Raw genomic sequence first — 22,645 nt, 5'->3', positions numbered from 1 at the left:
CACCTTTGAAACTGCTAAGACTCTTACTGTCGTTCTTATTCATTCTCGTCTGGACTACTGCAACTCTCTTCTGATCAGTCTCCCTCTTTCCAAACTTTCTCCTCTCCAATCCATCTTGAACGCGGCAGCCAGGGTCATATTTCTGTCCAGCCGCTTCACCGATGCCTCCATCTTGTGCCAGTCATTACACTGGCTACCCATTCGCTACAGGATCCAGTATAAACTCATCTCTCTCACCCACAAAGCTCTCCACAGTTCTGCACCGCCTTATATCTCCTCTCATCTCCGTCTATCGCCCTACACGTGCGCTCCGTTCTACAAATGACCTAAGACTAACATCCCCCGTAATCCGAACCTCGCACCCCCGTCTCCAAGACTTCTCTCGTGCTGCGCCAGCTCTCTGGAATGCACTTCCCCAGACGAACAGACTGATACCTAGCCCTGACCTATTCAAGCGCGCTTTAAAAACCCATCTCTTCAAACAAGCCTACCACATCAACTACTCCGTAAACTAACTTTGTCCTGTTCACTCCTTCCAAATTTTATCTGCATGTGAATCTGCACCCTACTATTCATCTGTCTCCACACCCTCCATGCACACGATAACTGCACTTTAACTATTGCACTTAAACACACGGGCTGATGACCGGATCATGCAGCTTCATATGAAAATCCCTATTTATTATAATTGCCAGACCAGAAATAACAAGCACTTTTCACCTATTGTGTCCCCCCATTTCCTTGTAGATTGTAAGCTTGCGAGCAGGGACCTCACCCCTAATGTCACTGTTTAAATTGTCTTAAAACTTATACTGAATTTATTGTCTGTACATGTCCCCGCTTAATTGTAAAGTGCTGCGGAATATGTTGGCGCTATATAAATAAAAATTATTATTATTATGTATATAACTGGCATGTTGTATTATGGTGGATGCATAGCGTTTATAGGGAACCCGTCATGTGGACATGGTATCTGATCTGCAGGCAGGAGGTAAGAGCTGGATGAGCTAATCAGATTGAGAAAATCTTTCACACAAAGAGGTTTATTAAACGGTGTATTACCGGTAATTAATTGAAATCCTGGTGTTTGTATACATAAGTGGTGGGGAAATCTATACAAACACCACAGATTTCAATGAATAAAACACATACTGACTCTTTTCCAACAAGCCCATATGTTATACTCAAGTAAATAGGGCAGCACACTGCAGCGCCAAAACATGCAAACTTGAAAACACAAAATTTGAACTGCATTACTGCACTGAAAATATGAAAAATGAGAGCTTTTAGCGCATAAAAATGGCCAATTTTATGTGTACCTCGTAGCCACGATAAGGCATCTCTCTTATACGAGGCCCTACGCTTGACCTACCTCTCTGAGAATAAACGTCTCCATCTGAATGGGTACATGTGAAACCTCTCCTTGGACTCAAATTCTCTCTCACTGTGGAGGGGTATTGGACCTATTATAATTAAAACACCTGAAGCTAGGAGGCGGGGAGTGCACGATCAGAAGGCTAGAGAATACATTTCAAAAAACCTGATCTGCACATCCAAACATAGACACAGTGTGAACAGGTGCTGAACCCAGAGTCGCCAACTCGTATATATTTAAGTAAATAGGGCAGCACACTGCAGCGCCAAAACATGCAAACTTGAAAACAAAAAAGCACTCCCCGCCTCCTAGCTTCAGGTGTTTTAATTATAATAGGTCCAATACCCCTCCACAGTGAGAGAGAATTTGAGTCCAAGGAGAGGTTTCACATGTACCCATTCAGATGGAGACGTTTATTCTCAGAGAGGTAGGTCAAGCGTAGGGCCTCGTATAAGAGAGATGCCTTATCGTGGCTACGAGGTACACATAAAATTGGCCATTTTTATGCGCTAAAAGCTCTCATTTTTCATATTTTCAGTGCAGTAATGCAGTTCAAATTTTGTGTTTTCAAGTTTGTATGTTTTGGCGCTGCAGTGTGCTGCCCTATTTACTTAAATATATACGAGTTGACTCTGGGTTCAGCACCTGTTCACACTGTGTCTATGTTTGGATGTGCAGATCAGGTTTTTTGAAATGTATTCTCTAGCCTTCTGATCGTGCACTCCCCGCCTCCTAGCTTCAGGTGTTTTAATTATAGTTGGTCCAATACCCCTCCACAGTGAGAGAGAATTTGAGTCCAAGGAGAGGTTTCGCATGTACCCATTCAGATGGAGACGTTTATTCTCAGAGAGGTAGGTCAAGCGTAGGGCCTCGTATAAGAGAGATGCCTTATCGTGGCTACGAGGTACACATAAAATTGGCCATTTTTATGCGCTAAAAGCTCTCATTTTTCATATTTTCAGTGCAGTAATGCAGTTCAAATTTTGTGTTTTCAAGTTTGCATGTTTTGGCGCTGCAGTGTGCTGCCCTATTTACTTAAATATATACGAGTTGGCGACTCTGGGTTCAGCACCTGTTCACACTGTGTCTATGTTTGGATGTGCAGATCAGGTTTTTTGAAACATATGTTATACTCAGCTTCTCGTTTGTGCACGCAGACAGATTTGTGGACAGCATGGTCAAGTTTGTGGCAACTTTCTTTTAAGTTATGGTAAGGGAAAGTGCTGTGATTTTTCTATTAATAACTATATAATCAATTAATTTTATAAATGAAATTTATAGCTGTACATTGCTGTACATTGACAACGGTGGATCAGATGTACCGATATACCGTAATTCATCCACTTTTCTGATATTAAAATACAGATAAAATAATGAAGTTTGGGGCATATTCTGTATTTTTAAAAGCTTGGACCTTTTATCCATCCCACATGACTGTCTGGAGAAACGTGTCAGGACATAATGCCAGGTGGCATGCCCCAACAACATGAGTCCGGTTCATCAAGCTGCTGCTCGCTCCACAGGAGGAAACATCAGATCACTCACAGTGTGCTTTTATTAGTAAATCTCCCACAATGGTATCTACACGGACATTTTATTATGACACTTTATTGCCTGACTCTTTGTGGATTTTAGCATTTACCGTTATATTTCCTGGGCTGAAATAGCAATGTCCACTATTACTATATATACACTATTAAAGCACCACTCCAGAAGTTTTTTTTCCCAGCACTGGAGTGGTGCTTCTAAATGCAAGGTCCTTGCCGACCCTTTTACATTCAACTGCCGCAGTGTTCACCTTTTATCAGCGCCATCTTGGTACTGCAGCTTCTGACTGGCTGGAAGTCAGAAATTACATCACAAGATTTCAAAGCAAGTCTATGAGAGCCAGAACAAGGCTCTCATGGAGTTGTACCGTACACTGGAGTGATCCAGAAGGTCACAAACTGCTGGAGACGGCGAGAGGTAAATATCACAGTAGGGTCAGGGACCACTTGTTAGCCATTAGTAAAGTATGTAAAGTGCATGCATTTAAATACCAGCTGCGGTCTTCCACCATTTCCAGCACACGCCAGGTCTTCTCCTGGATCATGTCGCACAGCTGTGACCAGCAGCCAGCTGCACAGTTTCTGTATAAAGTCACTTCCTCAACCTAAGTTTATGAGACCCAGAATGAGGCCTTCCTAAACTTATACTAGGAAAGGATATAAGAGTCGACTGTGTGAGCAACTGCAGTCATGTGAAGCAGGAGAGGCCTGGGGCAGTGCTGGAAGCAGCAGAAGACAGCAACTGGTAAGTATGTATATGCACACACTGAACATACATTAGTTATAGCTAACAAATGGTGAAATTAAAAAAAACAAAAACAAATGGAGTATGACTATAATATGCACTACATTTATAGGAACAAATATTTAATAAAATTTCACTTCTATGTTGTTTCAGAAGGGGAACTTTTTTTTTTTTTTTAGTGGAACAATCACACAGGAGATATCCACTGGGGTTTCCGCCACACTGCTAAATTTTTCTCCAGTGTGTGATGAGATTTCATAAAGTTCCAAGGAAAATTATGATACTATAATAGGTGAAAGATTTTTCAAATGGAAAATCCAATATATATTGAAAATAACTTAAAATTCTATGTGAACGCAGACTTGTGAATTCTCACATAGCGCACACTCCTCACAGTGAGGAGTCTCCGGTGCCAGTAGTCAGGTGACCGCAAGTATGTGATTTACATACTCCAGCAACATTCCGACTAGCTAGGTGCAGTCTTCCTCAATGCAAGTGTATTGAGCAAGGCCAGAAATAGTCTAATCACAATGTGGTTGGGAGTATTCATATCACATACTTGCGATGACATGATTGCTGTCTCCAGTGCCGGAGAATCTTCCCAAAGCGCAATGCGCTCAATGTGAGGATTCACAAGTCTGCAGTCACAAAGAGTGACCGCAGACTTGTAGTTTAAGACTTGATAGCTTCTTTAAAGGGAGCCTGTCACCCCCCCCCCCAGGGCCTATTAAGGTAACAGAGCCACCTTCTGCAGAATTAAGGCTGCATTCTGTGAAGATGGCTCTTATGTTTTTGATCCCTAATAACGATGAAATATTCACTTTTTAAATTGCGCGCCATACCTGTATTGAGTCCGGGGGGTATGTTTTCTCCCCGACTCAGCCGCCCATCATCCCACCGGGCACCGCCTCCTCTCTGTCTTGTGCCGCCACCGGCGCCTGCGCTCTGCAATTATTTCTCGGGCATGCGCCGTGCGCGCTGTCCTGGAACTTACATCAAGTGATGTAAGTAGATCGCGCCTGCGCACAGCGCCAGGTTCCCAGCCCCGCAGTGTGAATAATTCATAACACACTGCGGGGCGGGATCTCGGGCCTCCACTACACGCAGGCGCAATATCAGTACATCAGTTGATGTGAGTCCCAGGGCAGCACACACGGCGCATGCCCGAAAAATAAGAGCACAACGCAGGCGCCGGTGATGTGAGGAAACAGAGGAGGCGGTGCCCGATGCACTGAGGGGACGATGGACGGCTGCGAGGCGGCTGAGTCAGGGGGAGAAAATGTACCTCCCTGACTCAATACAGGTATGGCGCACAATTTATAAAAGTGAATATTTCAGCGTTATTAGAGATCAAAAACACAAGAGCCACCTTCACAGAATTAGTATTATTGATTATAGCGTCATTTATTCCATGGCGCTTTACATGTAAGGAGGAGTATACATAATAAAAACAAGTATAATAATCTTGAACAATACAAGTCACAACTGGTACAGGAGGAGAGAGGACCCTGCCCGCGAGGGCTCACAATCTACAAGGGATGGGTGAGGATACAGTAGGTGAGGATAGAGCTAGTTGTGCAGTGGTTTGGTCGATCGGTGGTTACTGCAGGTTGTAGGCTTGTCAGAATAGGTGGATCTTCAGGTTCTTTTTGAAGGTTTCGATGGCAGGGGAGAGTTAGATATGTTGTGGTAGAGAGTTCCAGAGTAGGGGGTGATGCGTGAGAGAAATCTTGTATGCGATTGTGGGATGAGGAGATAAGAGGGGAGTAGAGAAGGAGATCTTGTGAGGATCGGAGGTTGCGTGCAGGAAAGTACCGGGAGACGAGGTCACAGATGTATGGAGGAGACAGGTTGTGGATGGCTTTGTATGTCATGGTTAGGGTTTTGTACTGGAGTCTCTGGGTAATGGGGAGCCAGTGCAGGGATTGACAGAGGGGAGAGGCCGGGGAATAGCGGGGGGACAGGTGGATTAGTCGGGCAGCTGAGTTTAGAATAGATTGGAGAGGTGCAAGTGTGTTAGAGGGGAGGCCACAGAGCAGGAGGTTACAGAAGTCGAGGCGGGAGATGATGAGGGCATGGACTAGGGTTTTTGCGGATTCTTGGTTTAGGAATGTATGGATCCGTGAAATATTTTTTAGTTGAAGGCGGCAGGAAGTGGAAAGGGCTTGGATATGTGGTTTGAAGGCGAGATTAGTGTCAAGGATTACCCCGAGACAGCAAGCTTGTGGGACTGGGGAGAGTGGGAAGCCGTTTACTGTAATGGATAGGTTCGTTGGGAGGGGGGGGGGCGCGTGAGATGGGGGAAAGACGATGACTTCTGTTTTGCCCATGTTAAGTTTTAGAAATCTAGAGGAGAAGAAGGATGAAATAGCGGATAGACATTGAGGGATTCTGTTTAGTAAGGTGGTGATATGTGGTCCAGAGATGTAGATCTGTGTGTCGTCAGCATAGAAATGATACGGAAAACCGTGAGATTCTATGAGCTGTCCCAGGCCAAAAATGTAAATGGAGAAGAGCAGGGGCCCTAGAACTGAACCTTGCGGGACTCCGACAGATAGTGGGCGAGGTGAGTAGGTGGTGTGTGAGTGGGAGACACTGAATGTCCGGTCAGTTAGGTATGACGTGATCCAGGATAGGGCCAAGTCTGTGATGCCAAGGGATGAGAGTGTCTGCAGCAACAGGGAATGGTCCACTGTGTCAAAGGCAGAGGACAGGTCCAGGTGGAGGAGGATAGAGTAGCTTGCTCTTGGCGGTTAATAGGTCATTGGTGACCTTAGTTAGGGCAGTTTCAGTGGAGTGGTGTGACCGGAAGCCTGATTGTAAGCGGTCGAAGAGGGAGCAGGAAGATGGGAGGACAGTTCAAGATGGACGTGTTGTTCCAGTAGTTTTGAGGCATAGGGGAGAAGTGATATAGGGCGATAACTATATACAGAGGATGGGTCAAGAGAGGGCTTTTTGAGGATAGTAGTGATTGAGGCATGTTGAAAGCTGGAGGGGAAAACACCAGTTGTTAGTGATAGGTTGAAGAGATGGTTAGGGATGGGATGAAGACTGTGGCGAGGTTTGGGATGAAGTAGGAAGGGATCAGATCAAGTGCACAGGTGGTGAGATGCGATCTTGAGAGTCGAGTGGAGAGTTGATCTTCTGTAATGGTGGAGAAGTTGGTTTTGGAGGTGGGGGGCTGGGTAGTTGGGAGGAAGGGCTCTGGGGGTTGTCGACTAAAACTATCTCTGATGTTCTCAATCTTCTGTTTAAATGAGGCAATAACTGTTTAGGGTTGTGAGACAGGGAGGATATGAGAGATGAAAAGTAGGTTTGTTTGCTGTGGTGAGTGTAGTCTTGAAAGTAGTGAGGGACTGTTTGAATGCGATGAAGTGCTCGTTGGAGTGGGATATTTTCCATCTCCGCTCAGCATCCCTGGAAGCTCGCCTCAGTTCTTTGGTCAGACTGGTATGCCAGGGCTGTCTGTTGATTTTGCGAGCTTTGGTATGTGTGAGAGGGGCAAGAGATTCCAAAGCTACAGCTATTGTGGTGTTATATAGAGCAGCAGCGTCATCAGCATTGTGTAGGGAACTTATGACTCTGAGAGGGAGGAGGGTTTCAGAGAGTGAGTGTAGATCAAGGTGTTTAAGATTTCTGCGAGGGTGTGCAAGTTTGTGGGGTGGGGATTGTAGACAAGGAGTGGAGAGGGAAGAGAATGTGAGTAGATTGTGGTCAGAAAGAGGAAGAGGTGAGTTAGAGAGGTTAGATAGGGAGCAGAGGCACATGAAGATTAGGTCCAGTGTTTGACCACCTTTGTGAGTGGCTGCAGAAGACCATTGAGCGAGGCCGAAGGAGGAAGTGAGAAATAGAAGTTTAGTGGCAGCTGAGAGGGAAGTGTCAATGGGGATGTTGAAGTCGCCCATGATGATAGTGGGGATGTCCGCAGAAAGGAAATGAAGTAGCCAGGTGGTGAAGTGGTCAAAGAAGGTGGTGGCTGGCCTTGGGGGGCGGTAAATGACAGCCAGTTGGAGGTTGGAGGGGGAGTAGATGCGCACAGAGTGCACCTCAAAGGAAGGGAGGGTAACAAGAGAGTGGCATTGGGATGTGGGTGAAGGAGCAGTTATCTGACAGGAGAAAACCAACTCTTCACCATACGAAAGTGCAGCAGGAGAGGTTGTGTCAGAAGGGGTGAGCCAGGTTTCGGTGATGGAGAGGAAGGAAAGTTTGTTAGTAATAAAAAGATGTAGGAAAGCTTGTTGCAGATAGAGCGAGAGTTCCATAGGGCTCCTGTTAGTGGGACTGGGGAAGTGGGGGCCTGGCAAATGGGTATAAGGTTAGAGAGGTTACGGAAATGTGTGATAAAGCGTGGATGGGAGGTAGAACTGACTGTGGGGATGTGGTGAGGAGGACCAGGATTTGGAGAGATATCACCAGCAGTGAGAAGGAGCAGAGAAAGTGTTAGCAGGTGGGAGCAGGAGAGTGCATAAGGTGGCTGTCTGTGCTTGGAGATAGAGGATTGTATGTTGAGGAACAGTTCAGAGGAGGAGGTGAGATGGATGAGGAGGATTGAAGAAGAGATGAAAAGTTCCTTACTAGGTATAGGGATTAGGGGAGTTAGCGGAAAGTGAAGGATTATAGGGGTGAAAGTGAAAATAAACAGAAACATTGTTTACAGTGACTGGCCAGAATGCAGCTGCAGAAGATGGCTCTTTTACCTTAATAGGCCCTGGAGGGGTAACAGGTTCCCTTAAAGCTGTATTAACCTTATTGTAAAATCATCTTTCCCATGTGCAGCGTTTGAAGGAAGTCGATTGACTAGTCCGTTCACATGCCCCACCAACAGCAGTCATCTTGTATACAGGAGCTCTATATATGAGGAAAGCTACACTAATAAGTATAGGAGAAGAACCAGTCATACTTCTATACATCAGTAAGTGTCACAGAATCATGTCCCCCAATACATTTGTTCAAGTATTCGGACCACCCCCTTTAACTTTTGTTCTCAATCAATGAATTAAAAGGCGTAATATTTAAATGAAAATAATCCTGTACGCTTTAAGGCTATGTGCACACGTTGCGGATTTTGCTGTGGATCCACAGCGGATTGGCAGCTGTTTTCCATGCGGTTTACAGTACCATGTAAACCCATGGTAAACCAAATCCGCTGTGCCCATGATGCGGAAAATGTGTTGTATATTCCGCAGCATGTCAATTTTTTGTGCGGATTCCGCAGCGGTTTACACCTGCTCCACAATACTAATCCGCAGGTGTAAAACCACAGGTGGAATACGCACAAATTCCACAGGTGCGTTTTACCTGCGGAATTTGCAAAACCGGGCAGAAAAATCTGCACACGATTCCGTAACGTGTGCACATAGCCAAATAAACCTTTACTCCCAGGTGATGCAAGGATTGTTGTACATAAGGTAACACAAGGTGTTAAACTGAACAGTTTTGGAAAACATTTAAAAATATATTATATAAATTTAGCAATACCAACATATAGTAACTGATCTTAAATAGAGAGAAACTTCCCCCAGCATTTCCATGTTGAAAACTTTTAATCTTTTCTCAGAAACAGAACAAGGGGTCCCATTGTTAAAGGTAAGGCAAGGGGCCTTATTTCCCTAATTAAGGCTAAGGGAAAGGTTTTTAGATGCAATTTTGACATGCAAAACAATGAGCTTTTCAAAACTAAAAAAAAAAATATATAATTATTAGTGATGAGCGAATATACTCGTTACTCGAGATTTCCTGAGCATGCTCGGGTATCCTCCGAGTATTTTTTAGTGTTCGGAGATTAAGGGTATGTGCACACGATGCGGGTTTTGCTGCGGATCCAAAGAGTTTCTGCAGCTGCGGGTACGCAGCAGTTTCCCATGAGTTTACAGTACAATGTAAACCTATGGTAAACCAAAAACGCTGTGCACATGCTGCGGAAAAAAACGCGCGGAAACACAGTGGTTTACATTCCGCAGCATGTCACTTCTGCGGATTCCACAGCGGTTTTACAGCTGCCCCTATGGAAAACCGCAGTGAAAACTGCAGAAAAACCAGTAAATCCGCGATAAATCTGCAGCAAAAACGCAGCGCTTTTGCCCTGCTGACTTATCAAATCTGCTGCAGAAAAATTCGCAGTGGCCAAGAATACGTGTGCACATACCCTTAGTTTTCATTGCCGCAGCTGAATGATTTTCATCTGTTAGCCAGCATAAGTACATGTGGGGATTCCCTAGCAACCAGGCAACCCCCACATGTACTTATGCTGGCTAACAGATGTAAATCATTCAGCTGCGGCAAGAAAACTTAATCTCCGAGCACTAAAAAATACTCGGAGGACACCCGAGCATGCTCGGGAAATCTCGAGTAACGAGTATATTCGCTCATCACTAATTATTACTAGGCAAATTACAGTAATTGTGTTACATATGCCCAATGTTAGCTGAATGTACTTTGTAAATTTCCCATAAAGTTCTCATCCTGGCAGGCGTATAGTTACTTCGCTCTCAGCATAATCATATTGTGTTTTTGACTGTACTTTAAATGCTCATTTGAGTTGCCCTTTCAGTACAAGCTGTCTTTATGTTCCCTCTTTCTGGGATGGGAGCCTAGAAACTGTGTCAGCGCCCTGAACTATTATATGAATCACATATCCTCTGTGGCAGCTAACAACCTAAAAGTCAAGCATATGTGCTTCAGATACTTAATTCTCTATGAATAATGCTGGCATTGAATTGTTGCAGTTACAGTGAAGCTACAACAATTGTTGTATACACAGTTGTGCTCAAAAGTTTACGTGCCCCAGCAGAATTCTTGCTTTCTTGGCCTTTTTTCAGAGAATATGAATGATAGCACCAAAACTTTTACTCCACTCATGGTTAGTGATTGGGTGAAGCCAAATATTGTCAAACTACTGTGTTTTCTCTTTTTAAATTATAATGACAACCCAAAACATCCAAATGACCCTGATCAAAAGTTCACATACCCTGGTGATTTTGGCCTGATAACATGCACAGAAGTTGACACAAATGGGGTTGAATGGCTACTAAAGGAACCATCCTCACCAGTGACCTGTTTGCCTGTAGTCAGTGTGTGTGCATAAAGCTGTGTGAGTTTCTAGGATCCAGACAGTCTTGCATCTTTCATCCAGCCACTGACGATTTTGGATTGTGAGTCACAGGGAAAGAAAAAGAATTGTCAACTGATCTACGGCAAAAGGTAATTAAACTGTATAAAACAAGAAAGGGATACAAAAAGATATCAAGGAATTGATAATGCCAGTCAGCAGCGTTCAAACTGTGATTAACAAATGGAAAATCAGGGGCTCTGTAAAAACAAAACCATGGTCAGGTAGACCAACAAAAATATCATCCACAACTGTCAGGAAAATTGTTCGAGATGCAAAGAAAAACCCACAAATAACATCAGCTGAAATACAGGACTCTGAAAACTAGCGGTGCGACCATTTCAAGATGCACAATAAGGAGGCACTTGAAAGAAAATGGACTGCATGGTCAAGTCACCAGAAGAAAGCCATTACTGCACAAATGCCACAAAGTATCTGGCCTACAATACTCTAAACAGCACAAAGATAAGCCTCAAAACTTCTGGAACAAGGTAATTTGGAGTGATGAGACCAAACTTTAACTTTTTGGCCACAACCATAAACGTTGCATTTGGACAGAGGGCAACAAGGCCTATGATGAAAGGAACACCATTCCTACTGTAAAGCACAGAGGGAGATCGCTGATGTTTTGGGTGTGAGCTACAAAGGCACAGGAAACTTGGTCAATGTTGAAGGAAAGATGAATGCAGCACGTTATTAGCAAATACAGGAGGCAAACTTGCACTCCTCAGCCCGGAAGCTGTGCATGGGACATTCTTGGACATTTCAACAAGACAATAATCCAAAAGAAAAGGTCAAGTCGAACGGTCATTGGCTACAGCAGAAGAAAGTGAAGGTTCCGGAGTAGCCAACTCAGCCTCCTGACCTCAATATCATTGAGCCATTCTGGGGAGATCTCATGCATGCAGTTCATGCTAAACAGCCCAGGAATTTACAGGAACTGGAGGCTTTTTGCCAAGAAGAGTTGGCAGCTTTACCATCTGAGAAAATAAAGAACCTCATCCACAACTACCACAAAAGACTTCAAGCTGTCATTGATGTTAGAAGGGGCAATACACGGTATTAAGAAATGGGGTATGTGAACTTTTGATCAGGGTCATTTGGATCTTTTGGGATGTCATTATGATTTAAAAAGAGAAAACACAGTAGTTTGACAATAAATGGCTTCACCCAACCACTAACCATGAGTGGAGAAAAAGTTTTAGTGTTATTCATATTCTCTGAAAAAAGGTCAAGAAAGCAAAAATTCTGCTGGTGTATGTAAACTTTTGAGCACAACTGTACATTTCGGAGAATACTGCAAAATATGGGTAGGAAATTAATATTTGCAGAAAAAGCATCTTACAGCAATGGCTGCAAGGAGTAAGCATAGAGGTCGATGGAACGTTTACATACTGCAACAGCACAAACAATGGACAATTTGATTTTACGGTTATTACTTGTAGACAGAGTAGTGACAGGAAAATATATCATTAGAGACATGATAGTTTTCCTTTAAAGTGAAGCTTGCTTTAGAGCAATTGTACTAAGACACAGAAAATGCACACACAATAAACCGCCTCAGCAATTCTCCCGTTAAAGCGCTGCTCTGAGAACTGCATATTATTCCAGATCAACAACAGAGGGGAAAAATTCCTAACCGCTAGGAACCTGACCACTGAGAACCTCAGCAAATCATAAGAATGGGGGTCAGGAACCACACACAAAAGGTTCTCATCTTGAATGGACTGTAGGAAATAGTTTAGACATGTAATCGCCTTTCCATGAGAAAGAAAGAAAGAAAGAATGAATGCTGCTCTATTCAAGACAGGATAGTGCAGCAATCATGGATCCCCAAATATCAATAAGTTATTTACATGCTAGGAAACATGTCGAAAAGGTGTGATCTGCATGTCTCTGTATTACAGATCATTGGTAACACGGATCTAATAAACTTTTACCATTGAATCAATATTATCCATGCTCTGTAAGCAGCAACAGCAGGTAATTACAGATCATAAGTGTCCAGCTAATCTGTGACTCCAGTAGAATTGATGAGAATCAATTTGCAGGATCCAGTCCATCTGCCACACTTAATCTGCTGCCGTCAGACAGGAGCCCCAACAACCACCTCCTATCCGCTGTCATCTGCGGCCTTTCTTTTTGATTAGCCAGCCTGTCCTGACGTCACATGTGCGTCACGCCTCAATGAGGACATTGTGCCAGGACGGTTACTCAAAAATGGACGACGGGATTGGCAGTGCTCCAGTGCAGTGGTCAGAGATTACCAACTGCTGGACTGGGTCCAGACAAATCGATTCGCACAAACTCTAGACACTGCAAAATAAAGCAAAAAAAAAAAAAATGTGGTACATAGAGCTTTATATAATACTAGATGGTGGATCGATCTATCTATCTATCTATCTATCTATCTATCTATCTGAGATCACACATACTTGAAAGGCACTTAAAGGGGAGTCTGCCATCAGGATCAAGTGGTTGATTGCTGTGTGGTCTCACGCAGCGTTTTAGAGCAAACATACTTTGAAAAGCCTGTCTAGACTATTTTTGTCTTGGCTAACTAGACAGATACTGGTCCTCGGATGCCTTTTTCTTATCCCAATGCCTTTGACAGACAGGTCTCTACCGATGTAAACACATTGGTCAAACTACCTGGAGCTGAGCTGACGGGGAACCGCATGGGATAAGTCAGCTGAGACACATAGTCCTCGGGAGGCTTTATATACTAGAATATGTCCTCTGAAAGAGTTGCAGCATTACAGAGCATCGTACCTGGCTGCAATCTTGGTTTGGGCAGTATGATTCTAACAGGTTCCCTTTAAAACCTTTCCACATTTTTTTAACGTTACATCCACAAACTTAAATGTTCTTTCTTTCTTCTTATTTGGATCTTATGTTATACGCCAACACAGAGTAGCAAGTATTTGTGAAGTGTAAAGGAAATGATGCATGGTTTTCTAATTATTTTAAAAATATAAATCTGAAAATTGTGACACACATTTGTAATAGTTCCCTGAGTCAATACTTTGAAGGATCACCTTTCGCTGCAATTACTGTTTTTGAGGTATAGGTGATTCTCACAAATTTAGAATATCATCAAAAAGTTACATTTATTTCAGTTCTTCAATACAAAAAGTGAAACTCATATTATATAGAGTACAAACAGAATGATCTATTTCAGGTGTTTATTTCTGTTAATGTTGATGATTATGGCTTACAGCCAATGAAAACCCAAAATTCATTATCTCAGTAAATTAGAATAATTAATAAAAAAAAACCTGCAAAGGCTTCATAAGCCTTCAAAAAGGTTCCTTAGTTTGTTTCAGTAGGCTCCACAATCATGGGGAAGACTGCTGACTTGACAGATGTCCAGAAGGCAGTCATTGGCACACTCCACAAGGAGGGTAAGCCACAAAAGGTCACTGCTAAAGAAGCTGGCTGTTCACAGAGTGCTGTATCCAAGCATATTAATGGAAAGTTGAGTGGAAAGAAAAAGTGTGGTAGAAAAAGGTGCACAAGCAACCAGGATAACCGCAGCCTTGAAAGGATTGTTAAGAAAAGGCCATTCAAAAACTTGGGGGAGATTCACGAGGTGTGGGCTGCTGCTGGAATCATTGCTTCAAGAGCCACCACACACAGATGTATCCAGGACATGGGCTACAAGTGTCGCATTCCTTGTGTCAAGCCACTCATGACCAATAGACAACGCCAAAAGCGACTTACCTGAGCCAAGGAGAACAAAACTGAACTGTTGCTTAGTGGTCCAAGGTGTTGTTTTCAGATGAAAGTAAATTTTGCATTTCATTTGGAAATCAAGGTCCCAGAGTCTAAAGCAATGTTCCCTAACTCCAGTCCTCAAGAGCCACCAACAGGTCAGGTTTTCAGGATTTCCTTAGTATTGCACAGGGGATAAATTGCATCACCTGCACAGGCAATAATTCCATCACCTGTGCAATACTAAGGAAATCCTGAAAACGTGACCTGTTGGTGGATCTTGAGGACCGGAGTTGGGGAACACTGGTCTAAAGGAAGAGTGGAGAAGCACACAATCAAAGCTGCTTGAGATCTAGTGAGAAGTTTCCACAATCAGTAATGGTTTTGGGAGCCATGTCATCTGCTGGTGTAGGTCCACTGTGTTTTAATCAAGACCAAGCCTTCTACCAGGAAATTTTAGAGAACTTCATGCTTGCCTTTGCCGACAAGCTTTTTGGAGATGGAAATTTTATTCTCCAGAAGGACTTGGCACCTGTCCACACTGCCAAAAGTACCAATATCTGGTTTAAAAATAACAGTATCACGGTGCTTGATTGGGGTTAAGGTCAGGCGAGTTTGCTGGCCAATCTATGGGGTATTGTCAAGAGGAAGATGAGAGACACCAGACTCAACAATGCAGATGAGCTGAAGGCTGCTATCAGAGCAACCTGGGTTTCCATAACACCTCAGCAGTACCACAGGCTGATCATCTCCATGCCTCACCGTACTGATGTAGTAATTGATGCAAAAGGAGCCCCGACCAAGTATTTAGTGCATTTACTGAACATACATTTCAGTAGGCCAACATTTCAGATTTTAAAATCATTTTTCAAGCTGGTGATATAAAGTATTCTAATTTACTGAGATAATGACTTTTGGGTTTTCATTGGCTGTAAGCCATAATCATCAACATTAACAGAAATAAACACTTGAAATAGATCACTCTAACAACTATAAAATATGAGTTTCACTTTTTGTATTGAAGAACTGAAAAACTTTTTGATGATATTCTACTTTTGCGAGAAGCACCTGTATGCCACTACCAGCTTTGCACATCCAGAAGCTGAAGTTTTAACCCATTCCTCTTTGCAAATTAGCTCTAGTTCAGTGAGATTGGCATAAGAGCATCTGAACAGCAATTTTAAAGTTTTGCCACAAATTCTCAATGGGATTTAGGTCTAAACTTTGAATGGGCCATTCACACACATGAATATATTTTGATTTAAACCATTCCATTGTAGCTCTGGTAGTATGTTTAGAGTCGTTGTCCTGTTGGAAGGTGAACCTATGCCCCAGTCTCAAGTCTGGTTTCCCTCCACGATTGCCCTGGATTTAGTTCCATCCATCTTCCTATCAACTCCGACCAGCGCTACATGAGATGTTCAGTGCTTAGGCTATTTTTCATGTAACTTAACCCTGCTTTACTCTTTTCCACAACTTTATCTCTGATCTGTCTGATGTGTTCCTTGGTTTTTATTATTTCATTTGATCCCTAATGTCAAACAAACTCTGGGGCCTTGACAGAACAGCTGTAGTTATACCGATAATTAGTAATAATTATGTGAAATGTATTATTCGACTTCTGTAGACAATTGGTCAGTCAGGATTTTATTTAGGGATATCAGACTACAGGGGCCGAATACAAATGCATATCACAATTTTCTGAAATGTTTCAAACATCTACAAAACCATGTATCATTTCCTTTATATTTCACAAATACATGCTTACTATTGTAACGTGAAAATTTCACAAACAGTATGAATAATTTTTCAAAGCACTGTAGTTTGGATATGCACAGTCATAAGAAAAGTGTAAGAGATAAGTCAAAAGTGACATACAAAAAGCAGACAACATGAGGACATAATGGCGTACCGACATATTGTTTCTAAACAATCTAGGCTGTGTATGGTATCTCACTAAGTGCAGGGGAAGGAAAAGACTGTGCTTAGGCTGATAAACTGGTTGCTTCTGAGCATAATGTTGGCATCCGAAGGCTAATGACCATGCATGTGGGCTGCCTGATGAGCGGGAATAAGGGTCTGTAATGAAGACCAATGGAAGGAGGGGGGGGGGGGAAGACAATAATGCCAGTTTATCAGTGTGCTACTGAGTGAGAACCAGTTACCCATTGCGTATCCTCTCCCATCTGCAAGGGTAGGCGGGACACAGGAGGAAAGAAGCAAAAAGGTTACTGTCAGCGGAGAGACAGCTGAACTGCACAAAACAACAATCAGTGTCTACAAAAGCAAATCTACAGTCCCTGACAATTACCAGCTGAAAAGTGGGCTGCTTCTAATGTTGGGTGGGAACACAATGGTCCAGACACAAGTCACAGACACAGGGGCTAGTGAATAGCAGATTTAGGTCTTAACCATATCTCTGCCGGGGCACAATTCCATAATTTAGAAAAAAATTTTTATATGTAAATCAATTGTAAATCCAATCTTCTGAAAGACTACATAAAGCACATATAGCACAAACATTTATGGATGCCACTAGTGGCGCAAGTACTGGACAACATTTTAAGCACAATTTGCCAACTGCTGTAAAAATGAATTGGTACAATGTATTAACCGCTAAGAAACAGGACATTTCTTACCAGGCTGTCTAGACCTCCACCAAGAAGATCCACGGCTCCCATCTGCATCGTGGATACCTGTGGGACATTCCCTGGCGGTCCAAGATCGAGATTCAGTAGGTCACCTAGGAGGTCTCCTTGGGAGGGAATGACCTGAGGCTGTTCAAGAGAGACTGTGGGTGCAGGTCCTACTGGACTGTCTCCGATATCAATGCTAAAAGACATACAGTAAGGGAACAACTTCTTACCACAGACAGACATAATAAAAAATAAATTAAATTGAGGGATTTTTGATCACTGCAACAATTTAAAACTGTAATAGTAACAAAACATAAACTTATCAGCTGATCAGTAATGTTAAAGGGGACTTTTCACCAAATGTTTCATGTTGAACTGAACGCGTAATGTAATAGTGGCTGTAGAGTGGACTCAAATATTTTTGTTCTTTTAATTATGCCTCTCCATTCTAGAGATATTAGCAATCAAAATTTCTGTCACCTAATAAGTTGAAAAAAGTTAAAGGAGTATTCTCATCTCCGAGATCGTATCCCAATATGCAGTAGGTGAAATAATAATAATATTAGCAAATACCTCCAATTAAAAATGTAGCACAGTTCTTCTGATTTGCTATGTCATTACCCCATGTGCAGGGCATTACAGTAGCTTAGGTATCCATGGTTAGGATCACACAAAGTCAGTTAGACTGCCTGCTGCCTTCAAGATGAAGAGGTACACTCCCACAGTGAAAACTGGCTGGTGGCACCCACTTGGACTTAAAGGGGATTCCCATCTCCAAGATCCTATCCCAAAATGTACCAAGTATAGTAATAATATTAGCACTTGCCTCCAATTATAGATGTAGAATAGTTCTTCTGATTCGCTATGTCACTGCATTGCATTAGCTTGCAAATCCATGGTTATAACCACTAATGGCCATCTAACTCACTTTGAGATAAAACATACTATGAAAAGCAAGCTGGCGAGTATGTGCTTTGGATGACTAGTTCAAAATCAGCATTCTTCTACTGCCCCACTAACCTAGGCTGGTCGATATCTATCTTAGCACAAATTAGGGAAGCAGAAGGGAAGAAGTCACCAGGTCTAACCTCACACTAGTCATTGAAGACTTTTATAAGAATGTTTTTGCTTAAAATGTCACAGCTTTTCCAGAGAGAGACACAAAAAAATAAAGCAGCCGATGCATGAATCTACCTTCAGGCAAGGATGTGGAGTTGGTAAGCTAAACCACCGACTCCACAGCACTGGTCACTACTGAGCATGTGCAGAAGTGCAGCACAGATTAATCTCCACTAGAAGCCGAGATCCTTTGATCAGAAACAGAATAGACCTTTATAGTTTACTAGCTGTACTACCTGGCTTCGCCCGGGTTAATAACTGCTGTTAGCAAAATAGAATGTGTTAACAAAAATTTATTCTGCACACAAAAACCACAAAACAAAATAGATAGAAATGTAATTATTAAAAGGCAAAAACTAAGCTAGTAGAAGCATTTCACAACATATACGAGGTATTTCAACACTAGAGATATTCCACACAGATTTAACTGAATTGGCCAAGTAATGTGAAGTAATCTTCTACTACGTATTCGAGAGCCTTTTGATAAACGACATTCTTAATTTTTCCTTCAGGTGCAAAGACGAACAGATTTTTGGCTGTTCCAACTCTTAAACAGGCCACATAAAGTTGACCATGAGAAAAGCATGGAGATTGTAAATCAATTCGAACTGCTTTTCTTATCGCATCAGCTGACATTCGTGCCATGGAATTCCTTTTCTTATGAGGCATTATTGTAGTAAAAAATAGTCTAACTGGCAGTTTCTATATCCTCTCACACAGAGGTAATATGACTGACATCAGCATTTCCACCAAAACACCCTAACTGACATGCTATTACCTCACACAAGATTTGTTATACTGAGAATGTCATTTGTTGTCTATATTAACCAATCAGAGCTCAGATTAATTAACTGTAGCAAAATAGAAGCTGAGCTGTGATTGGTTGCTATTGGCAGCCTGATAAATCCCCAGCCAACAGGAAGCCCTCCCCCTGGCAGTATATATTAGCTCACACATACACATAATAGACAGGTCATGTGACTGACAGCTGCCGTATTTCCTATATGGTACATTTGTTGCTCTTGTAGTTTGTCTGCTTATTAATCAGATTTTTATTTTTGAAGGATAATACCAGACTTGTGTGTGTTTTAGGGCGAGTTTCATGTGTCAAGTTGTGTGTGTTGAGTTGCGTGTGGCAACATGCATGTAGCGACTTTTGTGAGATGATTTTTGTATGGCGACATGCGCATAGCAACTTTTTGTGTGTCGAGTTGCATGTGACAGGTTAGTGTAGCAAGTTGTGTGCAGCAAGTTTTGCGCATGGCGAGTAGCGAGTTTTATGTGTGGTGCGTTTTGAGTATGTGCAAGTTTTGTGTGAGACAACTTTTGCATGTGTTGCAACTTTTGTGCATGTGGCAATTTTTCCACGTGTGCAAGTTTTGCGTGTGGCGAGTTTTCCATGAGGTGAGTTTTGCACGTGTGGCGAATTTTGTGTGTGGCGAGTTTTCCATGAGCCTAGTTTTGCATGTGGCGAGTTTTGAGTGGCGAGGTTGGTGTATGTGTGGTGAAATGTGTGCTGAGGGTGGTATATGTGTTCAAGCACGTGGTCGTGTGTGGCGCATTTTGTGTGTGTGTTCATATCCCCGTGTGTGGCGAGTATCCCATGTCGGGGCCCCACCTTAGCAACTGTACAGTATATACTCTTTGGCGCCATCGCTCTCACTCTAAGTCCCCCTTGTTCACATCTGGCAGCTGTCAATTTGCCTCCAACACTTTTCCTTTCACTTTTTCCCCCCATTATGTAGATAGGGGTAAAATTGTTTGGTGAATTGGAAAGTGCGGGGTTAAAATTTCGCCTCACAACATAGCCTATGATGCTCTCGGGGTCCAGACGTGTGACTGTGCAAAATTTTGTGGCTGTAGCTGCGACGGTGCAGATGCCAATCCCGGACACACACACATTCAGCTTTATAGATTAGATTTCATCCAGTTAGAGCTTCATTGACATAACTCAAAAAGTACTGGAGCGGCGCCATTTGTAGATCTCTCTGACATGGTTCGTACTATTGAGATCTGAGGACATTTGTGACGTTGCTTACATTTAGTTCATATATGAAAAGTGGTGTATGCCAGGGGTTTGGTTTGTCACAAATACAGAAAACTGATGAAGTGAAGAGTGAAGCAAAACCAAGACCACACTGTCCAGAATAGTAAGATACACGTAAGCCCACTAACCTTCCATGCTGGATGGGAAGATGTTTCCGATGAACTCCATGGCTGCCTTCAACAAAGGCATTGGGTGGTTTGTGATAAACCGAAGCAAGAGAACCAATGTGGCAAATCAACTCATCCAATAAAGTGGGCTCAATCAAGTCGGTCTCCTCAGAGATCAAAGGTTTCTCTGAAAGCACCACCTCTTTAGCAGTGACAGGGTCAGTAGAGAGCAGGCGCCAGTAAATGTATCCTCTGTCACGAAGGTCAGGGTTATCAGAATCCTACATTCAGAGCAAAAAAGATGGTTCTTTAAATACAGACTTATGAGATTTTCAATAGTGATACAATATAATCACTTTCTGCTGCCTTATTAGACAAAATATCACAATTTGTTACCATAAAGGGCAGACAATATTTGACACACTCATCTGATGCACTAATCTGCTTTGCCAGTCATCGTCTCAATTTCATTTATGTGTATCTTGATTTTAACACACATTTTAGTTCCAAGGATTAGCTACAAGCGTTAAAGGGAATCTGTCAACAGGTGTTTGCCACCTAATCCGAGAGCAGCATGACAGAGGCAGAGACCCTGATTCCAATGATGTATCACTTTCTGGACTGTTTGTTGTAGTTTTTATAAAAATCACTGTTTCATCAGCAGATTACCACTAGAGGACTAGTAAACCTGCTGCTATGGAGACCTCCATATTCATCAGCTTTGTATAACCCTTCCCAAACCATTGATTGGCAGCTTTTTGTGCATGCTATGCATAGGCAGAAAACTGCCCATCAGTGGTGTGGGCAGAGTTATACAGAGCTCCTCAGAGAACGGCTAGATCCGCAGAAGAGAAAAAAGGTTTTATCACAACTGTAACAAACTGTAAAATAAGTGATACACCGCTGGAATCAGCGTCTCTGACCTTACATTACGCTGCTCTCAGACAAGGTAGCAAGATTCTCTTTAAGGTGCCAATACACACTAGAATAACATTGGCTGAACCTGCCGATACCGGCGAAACCAGCCAACCATGTATGTGTATTGGGGTGTACAACTCTCTTGGTAAACAGATATGGTCCCGATACTTGTTATCACAGGAGGAAAAGCATCACCAGTATCCAGCGACAATTCTTTCTTTAAATTGTCCTTTTTTATTGAAAACTTTAAACATTTTCTAAAACCAGACAATACAAACCTACACGGTCTTTTCGTTAGAAACAGTCCAGCATATAATAAAAAATACACAGGCAAAAGAGCAATAAAGCAAATGGTAAGTCTGTAGAACAACACCATAACACATCCATCCTTCTACTCCAGATTACAAAAACTATTTAAATCCCTAAAAGGGGTGAAAGAGGAACGGTGTACGGCCTTAGATCTTCCTCCCCAGAGTGGACATGTACTACCATGTCCTCCAGCTACAACATTAGGCAGCAGTCTGCAATCCGCTAGGACTCCCCTCACCCCAATACACAGCCTAGTGTGTGTTTTCTCACTAGGGAGGGAGAGTATGCTGCTGCCAGAAACTCTGGCCTTAGCTCATCTGCCTATAAAACAGAAGGAGCAGGGATGTAGAAACTCAACCGACGGATCCTTCTGTCTCCCAACATCTGCTGTTGTGGAGAAATCACCATCAGATGACCTGCACCCAATTTGTATGGCCATTTTACTCCTCTTACCCCGTTGAGAACCAACGTATACCCAGAAGAAACTTAAAATGAATGTAAAGTTGTAAAGAAAATAGTTGATAATTTGCCGATTGCTGGAGTCCCACCATTAGGATTCCCTCTGGAGAACATTGTCTAAATTGATGCATGTGCAGATCTCAGCAACCTCTGACAATTCCAATGACAATGAACGGAGTGGAGATGTTCCCGCTTACCCTCGCGCTAGTCACACTGGGCTATGCAGAGATCCCTTTACCATGGGCTATGGGGCCATGACTACACTTTCAAATGCCATTACTTCAGTGAAACCTGCAGATTAGTCACAGTATCACACCTGCAGAGAACGGTTAGCGCTCACAATCACACAGCCATCAAGATGATACAACTGGTGGACCATCCAAGCATCACTCTTCCAATTCCTAATTTGTTTCTTTCAAAGACCATACTAAAGCCAGCGGAATAAAAAAAGGAAGCAGATAAAAGAACCAATGCTAAAGCGATGTGGAGAAAATGTGCATCTGAATAAATTACATCTTGTTTTATCAAATTTTCATCCCATACACGCTATGTAAAAGGCAC

The 22,645-nt window shown here is 42.7% G+C and overlaps 1 protein-coding gene across 3 annotated transcripts in view; it reads right to left on the bottom strand.

Moving 5' to 3' along the window:
* Positions 1 to 22,645, bottom strand: part of AP2B1 (adaptor related protein complex 2 subunit beta 1) — a 153,656-nt gene that overhangs the window by 40,792 nt on the left and 90,219 nt on the right. For all 3 annotated transcript variants that reach the window (XM_069757262.1, XM_069757264.1, XM_069757265.1), the window contains 2 exons: positions 20,420 to 20,679; positions 17,129 to 17,321 (listed from right to left, as the gene is read on the bottom strand). In XM_069757262.1, coding sequence (XP_069613363.1) covers positions 17,129 to 17,321; positions 20,420 to 20,679 — 453 coding nt within the window. The remainder of the gene's footprint in view (positions 1 to 17,128; positions 17,322 to 20,419; positions 20,680 to 22,645) is intronic.

This window comes from Ranitomeya imitator, chromosome 3, assembly GCF_032444005.1.
Source record: "Ranitomeya imitator isolate aRanImi1 chromosome 3, aRanImi1.pri, whole genome shotgun sequence".
NCBI classification, from domain to species: Eukaryota; Metazoa; Chordata; class Amphibia; order Anura; family Dendrobatidae; genus Ranitomeya; species Ranitomeya imitator.
Note: the sequence above shows the minus strand (reverse complement) of the source record. Positions and strands in the feature narration are given on the sequence as shown.